The following is an 11,287-nucleotide window of genomic DNA, read 5'->3' as shown; positions in this document are numbered from 1 at the left end:
TCAGACCACAGGGACTAGACGGTGCTCAGCTACCACTACCGAACATTCTGATCAGGGATACAATAGATGGATCCTGATAGGGAGAAAAATGTGGAACTCAACTTCAAATTTTTTGAGTCCAGACTTACTGGACCCATTGAGGCTGGAAGAATCCTCAAGACTACTATTCTGAGATACGTTTTAAACCTTGAAGCAAAACTATTACCTGAAGTCACCTTTAAACTGAATAGCAGCTTAGCTCAAAAAGTAAAACATGTATTCCTTGAATACTGTTCTCTTTTAAGATGTTATCTATATAAGACCAAATAAACAACAGTTACTTTAAAGCACAGATGGAAAGTTTGGGTGGGGAGGTAGTGAATCTAAGTTAATGGGAGTGAAACAAGTAGAACAGAAATAATGAGAAAGTTGACACAATATAAAGAATGTAACAAATGTCACAGACTGTCACTTATAGATTGTTGAATGAGAACATGTTTTGCTATGTATATTTTCATTAAAAATATGATGATTTTTTAAGTTTTATGATCCACTTGAATGACAACATTTAAAAACTGTGTAAAAATTCATCCTGTTTTGTTTTACTAAAAATCCTTTCAATATACTCTGTGACGACTACTACATGCAAAAGGGAAGCTATACTATTGTGTTTAATGCTTGCATCATCACACAGTGATACAACACACCTGGTGGTGCAATCCAAAGCCAGTACTGTAATAGTCTAATTTATCATCTCATCCTTTGCCGTGTTTTTCTTTCCTGATATATTTAAAAGTACAAGGACACAATCACACTACAAAACTTATCTCCCCAGATAGTGTTATGAAATATGATCAATTTTTAGGGCAACATTGCCTACAACTAGAGCTGAAGATAAGGTTTTCCAAACATTTGTTTTATTAGGCAGCTGGTCTAACCTCAGATATTGGGGAAGTACTGGGGGGCAGGGGAAGGTTCTGTATATTTGGCAACTGAATAAAAACCTATCAGTACTGGTTATACCACGGCCAATCATTCAGACAATTAAAAAGTATGCTGTTGTTTGTTGTTATGTGCCATCGAATCAGACCCGACTCATAGTGACCCCTCCTTGGGTTTCCAAGGCAGTATCACTACGGAACCTTCCTTCCGAGGAGTGGCTGGTGGGTTTGAATTGCCAACCTTCTGGTTAGCAGTCAAGTGCCTTAGCCACTACGCTACCAGAGCTCCCATTAAAAAGTATATTTAATTAAAAAAAAAACTTTATAAATACAATCTTTTACTTGACAAGTCTATGTTGTTTTAAAACAATCAGTGTCCTAGTAATCATCACACAAACAAATTATTTGGTTAGTTACAATGGCAACTTCAATCCAATTAGAAAAAATGCATCATTAAGCTATGTACTAATATAAAGTAGAAAAAAATCAAAATTGATTATTCTTATTTTGATTTGTTTAATCAGAAACTATCAAACGAAACATTTCATTTTCTTTAGATTTATAATATTTTGCCCTATATAGAACTATAGTACTAAACAGAAAGTGATTCTGCACAATAAACCATAGTAAGTACAGAGATCCCTAACCTGTTATTTTTTTATAAATTTAAAATAATATCTTGTTGCCTCTAGTAGTTATTAAGATTTTCGTTCTGTTCCTTGAATTATATTCCGAATCTTCTCAGCATCATTTAGTACAGTTTTGTTGGATGGATCAATCTTAAGTGCAGCTTCATAATCCAGTAGGCCTAAATTTATACAGTAATGATGATCAATAAAATGAATATTTTATAAATACTTGTCTTATCTAGATAATACTCTTTAAAAATAATAATCACTAAGAACATGGTTCAGGACGAGTATTAAGTATTAATGCAGATTCCCTTCTTCACACATGGTAACATCTCTAACTACAAAAATTTTCAGTGATTTCAGGAATAAATACAGTGATTTCATTCAGAGTTCAGTAAGAAACAGTTATTTCAGACTGATGTACAAATAAGTTAACAGATTAAACTCATTAAAGTATAAACAGATTCAATAAACTTTTATATATCCAAAGGGCATTTTTATCACTTCAAGGAAAAGATAATAAATGATACCTTACTTAGAAAATCAGACTTTTAAAAATATTTTTTATAGACTCAATTCATTCTTTATATAAAATAGACCAGTTTATGGTAATAGTTGTTGGTTTTTTTTTTTCCTGTAATTATCTACAGAATTCCTTTGAGGAAAATTGTTTGAAAAGGAAAACATTATGGACTAGCTGTTAAGAATATGTAAATGAATCTAAATCTTTACCGAAAAAGCTGTGAAAAAAATATTTCTTTAAAAGTAAAAAACCTGAATTATTCTAACTAAAGAACTATTAATTTGCCAAGTCACTTCAGATACAACACTTAACTTCTCCAAGCCTCCATTTTCTCATCTTTAAAATAAAAGTCCTTGTTCTCAAATAAATCTATCATGCTATAATTTCTAAAGACTAGTTTACATTATGTCACCCATGTCTTGATCATTTTTGTCCTCATGAAGCTAGATAAGAAACTAAAACAAAGATGGAGCATATAAACCTAATTTGGATGCTCTAGTTAGAAAAATCTCCTAAAAATGTCAGGACCAAGTTTAAAAACAAAGGTAGATATAATAAAATTTATGAGCTGGAGATCATTCCTTGGAAAGGCATCATCAAAAGTAGACCCTGAAACAAAACTCAAAATCATTTAAAAAAAGGGACTGATAGAGCCTAGTTGAACCTCTGAGACTATGGCCCACAGCTGCTCTTCAGGTCTGGAATTGAACCCACTCCTGTGGCTTCCAGCCAAACAAAACACAGGCACATGAACTAAATAAACATTTACACTGGGTAGATACACTGCTTGGAGAGATCATTCACATGAGCTTAGAAGGGCTGTGTATGCACAAGGAGAAAACTCAGGGGGCAAGAGTGCATGGGAGGAAAGGACACAGGGAAGAGGTAACTATGGGGAGGAAGTGGGAAGTGAGCTGTTGCACTGAGGGAAATTGCAGTCACTGTCATCAGACAAAGTGTATGTGAACTGCTGTATGGAAAATGAATTTGCTCTGTAAACTTTCACCCAAATCACACAAATATTTAAAAAAAAAAAAGAGTAGACCTTGAGTGAAGATGCTAAATGAGACATCTGGGCAAGGAGATATGGGAAGAGGAATGTTGAAGATAAATTCTGGCTACTATAAAATCTTGCATTTGGGGCAAAATGAGTAATTGCAAATAATTACTAAATATATTATTAAAAATGCAAAAATAAAATAAAAACAAATGCAGTTTGTTTTTATTATTCACAATAATTGTATAAAGTCACCATGAACACTGAATTAACAAATACTAATTCCTAGAAAAAATTCAGAGGTTAAGTTCCTGCCCTGTCTGATCATAACATTTTCATCAAATGATTAATATATAACCTTATTTTATGTGTGCTTCTGTTTAAAGATACCTTATTTGATAAATATTTCTTACAAAATTATTAATGATATGCAGCATTTCTTTATAATAAAACACTAGCTAGGAAGGGTTTAAAATTTTCCTGACACTGGGTAATATGACCATAAATTTCTTTGAGTTTCAGCCTTTCAACAATGCTGTCCACTACACTTTGTTTATTGGTCGTAGTTTCGTGAACACACAAATTTAGCCACTTTTCCATAGCTTCGTGATGTACTATATATGTTACCTGAGAACTTTTTGACGTGGCCTCACATACAAATCACTGCATTTCCTTTCCTTTTTGTGGATGTACCATGCTGTTGATTCATAAACACTGAACTCACAGCCAACAGCACTTATACCTGAAGAAAGCCTATCTAACACCTGTTTTTTCTCTGTACGGCACAACACAGCCTCCTAGTGTGTTCAATAGATAGCCCTTCAGCATTATGCTTGGGAGCTGTCTTAAATAGCAAAATCACCACCAAAAGCATAAAACTGGGCACTAAATAGAACATGAAAAGGACATCCGTTTACAATATGAGAGCTGAAATAAGAAGGCAGAGTCACCTTGTTCAACTTCAGCCTCAGCTGGGGAAATGACTGTAGAGCAACTCAAAAATTTTCACCATTCTATGCATGTCTGCAAATGCCTGTGAAAGCACCATGAGTACTAATTTGGGGGTTACAAGCTTATTTTAGTGAGTAGGAAAATTCTTCAATATAGAATCCACCAATATTGAAGATCGACAGCTATACACATTGGGCTTTGACAAAATTTTGCCTTCCAGACAATGTAAGTAACTACAACCACTCACTAAACATATTATTTAAAATGCAAAAACAAATATATGCTATGGCTTCTATACACATAAAGAGCTTTTGTGGCACAGTGCCTAAGGCATTTGACTGCTAACCAGAAGGTTGGCAGTTCAAACCCACCAGCCGCTCTATTGAAGGAAAACTTGGAAATCTAATTCCATAAAGATTTACCACCTTAGAAAGCCAATGAGGGGTCACTATGAGTCAGAATCGACTCGATAGCAATGGGTTTTGTTTTAGTTTGGTTTTCTATACACAAAGGGCTGAATTACAGACCTAGAAAAGATATATAACTTAAGTACAGTCTCAAAAATATAAGCAGTATTCATGCACTGTGATAAAGCAGTTACTTCTGGGCTTATGTGTATAAAGAAGCACTGCCATTAAGTCGATTCCAACTCATTAGCAACCTCACTGGGTTTCTGAGGCAGTAAATCTTTAAGAAACAGATTGCTCATCCTTTTTCCAAGGGAGCAGGGGTGGGTTTGACCCACCAACCTTCTGATTAGCAGTCCAATGCCTTAGGTGATGTACCACCAGACCTCCTTATGTATATATATAGGTTATTACCAAAGCAGCTTTTTTTTCCACACATTCCCATAATAGCTTAGGGAGCTCTGGTGGCATAGTGCCTAAGGTATTTGACTGCTAACCACATGGCTGGTTGTTCAAACCCACCGGCCACTTCTCAGAAGGAAGACTGGGTAATCTACTTCCATAGAAATATCACTTTAGAAACCCAAGAAAGGGTCACTATGAGTCTAATCGACTCAATGGCATTGAGTTTGGTTTTTTGGATAATAGCTTAAGGAACTCACTTACATGTTTATGACATATCTTTTTGTAGAAAAGTTCTCTGATCCCAGAGTATTTTCTTTGACCTAAAGTTGCCACTCACGTTCTGTATTAATTCCTTTCTAGAATAATGAGAAGGAACCCTGGGGGCACAGTGCTTACATGATCAGCTGCTAACCAAAAGGTTGGTGGTTTGAACCCATCTGCTGCTTCACAGAAGAAAGATGTAGCAGTTTGCTTTCATAGAGATTACAGCCCAAGAAGCCCTATGGGGCAGTTCTACTCTGTCCTATAGGGTGGCTATGAGTTGGAATTGATGACATTGGGTTTGAATTGGTTAGAATAATGAGATTTTGAAAATATTTCAAAATCATTTTGTCAGATAATAAATGCCAAAAGGTAAAATAAAGGAGTCCTAAAAAAGTTATGATCTTAAATAATGACAGTGACATTTTTTCAGAGAATACCTTGAAACTTAAAGCATTTCCATCAATTTCTTACCTTCTACATACAATTCTAGTTGACAGAATGCTGTTCCTCGTCTTACATGTGCCTTCATTCTTGCATTAGCATTGTCTGCAACAGATGGTGTCAGTAATTCCAGTGCCTGACCAATCAATAAAAAGGAAACAAACACTATAATTAATAATGGAAAGATAGGATCTTCTAATTTAAACTTGAACAAAACCACAGTAAAAGTCCTAACATTAAAACAAACTGAAACCCTTATCAACTGAAATTTCTAGCTTACCTGGTAAAGGAATTTATCAAATATACCCACTCCTCACTTATCATCATGGTTAAGTTCCAAAGATTGGGTCATCATGTAAAAATTGGCATTATGCAAACATGGAGGAAGACCACGTCAGATCACAAAACGGAGAAAGACTACATCATTATATAACTGCCAAATGACATTATTACATAACTCCCAAGTTATAGCATTTCATAATCACCAAATTACATCATTATGTAACTGCTAAACCACTGAGAATCATGATCCAATCAAGCTGACCTTAACCATCACAGCCAGTGTTATTCTCTGCTTGCACCTCAGCATTCGTTACTGCCAATGTATGTTATTAATGTGCAAAACATCAGAAGTAGATTTTTTACTATTGCCATAAATGCAAAATGTTGGATAATGAGACAGTTGGTAAGTGAGGAGCAGGTGTACTTATATTTATGTTGAACAATTAAGTTCTTCAACTGTTCTATATAGGATTTATATCCTCTCCTTAAGTTATGATCTGGCTCAACATCTGAAATCTCCACAACTTTACCTTTACCAATTTGAATAATTAAACAGCATGTGTGGTCTTGTGTATTCAAAGTATGACCCCGGGTAGCACAAACAGTTAGCTCTCAGCTACAAACCAAAAAGATTGTTGGCTCAAACCCACCACAGAAGAAAGAACTGTCAGTCTGCTTCCAAGAAAACCCTATAGAGCTGTTCTCTGTAATACATGGGGTCACCATGAGTCACAATCAACTTGATGGCAACAGGTCTGGTTTTGTTGGTTTTATATTCAAATTGGGTGGTTTAATTTATGTATTCATTGCCTAAATATTTATTGGTGCATTGATGCAAGGAATTGTGCTAGTCGAAGAAAAACTGGGTCATAAAAATTATAACTTCCGTAGCTTGATGAGCTCGAGCTACAAGGATTTGATTGTTTCTTCCATAGCCTCAATCTTAAAGAGCCACATAAGAGATTTTATACATGGTGCTTCCTGAACACAAGTTACCCTGATATAGAAAAAAAGAGATAAAACTATATTAGTTTAACATATTAACCAGAAATATAGTTACTGGAAATTAGGATATACTGTTAGCCTTAAAAAGGCACTCTGATGGCATAGTGCCTAAGGCATTTGACTGCTAATCAGAAGGTTGGTGGTTCAAACCCACCAGCCACTCTATGAAGGAAGAATGGGCAATCTACTTCTGTAAAGATTTACTACCTCATAAACCCAATGGAGGTTGCTATGAGTCAGAATAACTCGATGGCAGTGAGTTTGGTTTGGTTTGGTTTGGTTACCCTTAAAAAAGGAAATTTTTATGGCAATACTGTTTCACTTTGCACGTGGTAGTAATAACAAGGAAATACCAAGTTTTTTTCTTTCTACTTTTCATTAAACATGGAAAACTTTGAGAGAGAAAAAGTTACAAACTGACAACCATTTACTAATTTCCTTGTGAATTTCAACTAATGCCAAGGAAATATAGTAACAGTTCACAGGAGTTTTCTAATCTAACTTGAAATCTTAAGGAACACCAGTTCCTTATTCATTTAAAAAAAAAAAAGGCAGTAGGATATAATAAGCAAGATGATTTTTTAAATTATTTTACCTTAAGTATTGATATTTAACAGAAAAAAATACAGCGGTATTATTTAAAGCAATAAGAGGGTAACAATTTAAAACACTATATATAAATATATATGTATATACATATACCTTAGAAGAATCTTCGATGGCCTTGTGCAAGTTTTTTAGTTTTAGGTGACAAGCAGCCCGATTCAAATACAGTAACGGAATCTTATTATTTAGTCTTATGGCTAAGTTGTATGCATTAATAGCTGCCAAATAATTTTCTGTTGCAAACAATTTACTAAGGAGACAAAAACAGAAGAGAAAAACACTGTAACATTGAAACAGGAACACAGAAAAATACCTCATCACATTTTGCAAAGGGAATGGCTTACCTCCTGCTATACTCCCTGTACAATGAACATTGTTGGCAGCACTGATTACTTGACTGCTAACCAGAAGGCTGGCGGTTCGAAATCACCAGCCACTCCTCGGAAGGAAGATGGGGCAATCTACTTCCGTAGTGATACTGCCTCGGAAACCCAAGGTGGGGTCGCTACTCGATGGCACATAACAACAACAACAACACATATCAGGAAGGAGTCTGAATGGGACTGACCTCACCTCCAACACCTAGAGGACACCATAAGTGGCTTAAACTAGTAGGCATAATGCATCCTTTTTGCTACAGTGATTGACTCAGGAATGGCTTGTGATCCAAGCTGGTCTATTTGGAATGAAGTCTGTGATTTTGTTTCCAAAGGTAGGAAAAAAAAAAAAAGGTGCCATCAAGTCAAGTTTTACTTATGGAGACCCCATGTGTTTCAGAATAGAACTGTATCTACTCCATAGAATTTTCAAGTTAGATTTCTAGGGGAGCTCTGGTGGTGTAGTGCCTAAGGCATATGACTGCTGACCAGTTCAAACCCACCAGCCACTCCTTGGAAGGAAGATTGGGCAATCTACTTCTGGTGAGCTTTCGCCTCAGAAATCCAAGTAGGGGCTACTATTGAGTTGGAAACAACTCGGCAGCAGTGAGTTTGGTTTTTTGGTTTCATTCTTTCAAGGCCCCTCTGGATAGGTTTGATGGCACCAACTGTTTGGTTAATAGTTGAGGGCTTAACCATTTGGGACACCCAAGGATGCCTGGTGATGTAGTGCCTAAGGTATTTTGACTAACCAGAAGGTTGGTAGTTCAAACCCACTAGCCACATCACAGAAGGAAGACTGGGCAATCTACTTCCATAAAGCTTTACTGTCTCAGAAACCCAAAGAGGGTCACTATGAGTCAGAATCTACTCGATCGCAGTGAATTTGGTTTTGGTTTTTTTGGGGATGCCGAGTTCCTAGGTTTGAGAATGAAAGTTGGGAAAACTTCTCCCCCTGCTGGAAATGAATGAGGAAAGCACAAAGTGCAAATCAGTGCTGACATTTATTTTTTATTTTAAGAGTTTGTTTTACATTCAACACTACGTGTACATTTAGTTTCACTCCCCATTTACCATGCCCAACCCTAATTCAGTGTCCTCCCCTCCCTGCCCAGTAAACCACCCCTCCACGTGCCCCTCATAGTCATGCACTCCTGTGTGTCCTGCATTTCTTCTGTGTGAATGTTGCCCCTCTGGTACCCCATGGTCAATTGCTCCAAGGAATGCATTTCAATAGAGTATGTGGGTGTGTCACCCTGGGTTGAGTAGTCTCCATGTACATCTTGTTTACTATTGGGCTGAGAGCCAGCCCTTGGGAGTGAGCTTTATTCCAGGCCCAGAATGTATCCCAGGACCATAGTATTGGGGGGTCTCACCAGACTCCATCTGACCAGTAATTCTGGTTATTATTAAGTTTTTGGATTTTGTTCCATGTTTTTCCTCCTACTCTATCCAGGATCTCCAGATTTGATCCTACCCTGAGTGATTGGCATTGGTAGCCAGGCACCATCTAGTTCTTCTGGTCTCAAGGGCCATCATGTCCTAGGGCTGATTACTTCCAATGCCCTTGGTTTTTGGTTTTTTTTTTTTTGCACTCTTCGCTTCCAATGATAGGAGACCATTAGCTAGCTGCACCTTAGATGGCCACTTGAAAGCTTAAGACCCCAGTTGCTACTCACCAATGCAGGATGAGGAACAAGGCTTTTATGTATTTTGTTGTGCCAATTGAGCCTGGTGTCCCCCAGTACTATGGTCCTGAGAAAGTAGATCTGTTGGATCTCTCTCCCACGTGTCTGGGTGTCTGTGGGGGATTACTCTGTGTCTATCGTCTGTTGTTTCTGTAAGGATTATGGGTATTTTGTATCTGGTATCTGTGCAAGATTAGCCTCTGCTGAATCGATCCTTGGTCTAGAGTACACTCCTGTTCACTGACTCCCATCTCATCCTCTCAGGTGTTTGTGTGTTTATCTGTAGCCTGGTGTTTGGTGTTAATGGCAATGTGGTATTGTGGACACATTGGTTGGTATTAGCATCTGTCGTCTATCTCCTATGTGCACAATTTGGTGTCCTCCCTCTTCCTAATGTTATCATGGTTATCACAGACTCTTTTCATACATCTCTCCCCTTACCCACATCAGCGTGTGGGCCCCAACTAGCCCGAAATTAATCCCTCTCCTTCCCTCCCCACCCCGGCAACCTACAAACTGAGTTCCCTACTACCAGAAGAGCTAACATTTAGAATAAAGCTAAAACTAAGGAAGTATGGAAGGAATAAAAGGGCAGAAAGAAACTGAGTCCTTGGTGACACAGTTGAACTGCTGGATCAAGCTTTGCCTGGTGGTATAGTGCCTAAGGCATTTGACTGCTAACCAGAAGGGTGGTGGTTCAAACCCACCAGCCACTCCTCAGAAGGAAGATTAGGCAATCTACTTCTGTAGTGATACCACCTTGGAAATCCAAGGAGGGGTCGCTATGAGTCGGATCCAACTAGACAGTGAGTTTTGAGTTCTTTGGTTATGTAAGCCAATAAATTCTTTTTAGCATAAAGGCCATTTGAATTCACTTTTCTGATTTTTGCAAACAAAAGCATCCTAACTGATACACGCTTATAGGTCAAGTGCCCTGAAGTTCTCCTCAGATAATGAGATCTACATGATTAAAGGATTTATTTTAAATATTACATTTATTTTTTGTTCTTATTTATAAAAAAATTTGAAAAATATACAACAAAAGGGAAACAGAAAATTATCTGCCAAGTATAAAAATGCCATATAAGTAACACAATGATTTCATTTCCAGTCAATTGTACTACATACTTCACAGCTCTGGAATATTAAACACAATGACATCAAAAGTAGACCCATTAGAGCAAACAGTAAATCATGAGTAAAAGATAAGATGGTGCCATGGTGACATCAAAGCTAAATCTAATTCAAGCTTAAAATAATTTGCACAAACTAGAAAAGCTAATTCTCTGAGAACAGTTTGTTTCTGAAATGCCTCATATCACGACATTTCTGACTGCAAGGACTGTTACCTTAAACAAATAAGGAAATAAATGATATCACATAAAAAATAGTCCAGAAGGATGTGGCTCAATGCCCAATGTGATCAGCAGCTTAAAGACATTACCAAGCTCCAAGTTCCTTCAATCTCTCTATTCTACTGTTGTTGTTAAGTGCCATTGAGTCGTTTCCAACTCATAGCGACCCCATGCACAGCAGAACGAAACACTGCCCGATCCCACGCCAGCCCCACAATCCCTGCTATAATTGAGCCCATCATTGCAGCCACCATGTCAATCCATCTCGTTGAAGGCCTCCCCCTCTTTCGTCAACCATCCACCCTACCAAGCATGACATCCTTCTCCAGGGAATGGCCCCTTCTGACAACATGACCAAAGTAGGTGAGACGAAGTCTGGCCATTCTTGCTTCCAAGGAGCATTCTGGCTGCACTTCCTCCAGGACAGATCTGTT

The 11,287-nt window shown here is 37.4% G+C and overlaps 1 protein-coding gene across 1 annotated transcript in view; it reads right to left on the bottom strand.

The window, feature by feature from the left end:
• Positions 1–1,618: 1,618 nt before the first annotated feature.
• The window catches only part of DNAAF4 (dynein axonemal assembly factor 4), a 63,228-nt gene continuing 53,559 nt past the window's right edge, over positions 1,619–11,287 (bottom strand). Inside the window, exons 7-9 of the mRNA XM_007935148.2 lie at positions 7,530–7,683; positions 5,571–5,676; positions 1,619–1,728 (exon numbers count right to left, since the gene is read on the bottom strand). Of these exons, the coding sequence (XP_007933339.1) occupies positions 1,619–1,728; positions 5,571–5,676; positions 7,530–7,683 (370 nt within the window). The remainder of the gene's footprint in view (positions 1,729–5,570; positions 5,677–7,529; positions 7,684–11,287) is intronic.

This window comes from Orycteropus afer, unplaced genomic scaffold (assembly GCF_000298275.1).
Source record: "Orycteropus afer afer isolate SDZICR_OR568_19922 unplaced genomic scaffold, OryAfe1.0 scaffold00026, whole genome shotgun sequence".
Classification (NCBI taxonomy): domain Eukaryota; kingdom Metazoa; phylum Chordata; class Mammalia; order Tubulidentata; family Orycteropodidae; genus Orycteropus; species Orycteropus afer.
This window is presented reverse-complemented; position numbering and strand designations above follow the sequence as displayed.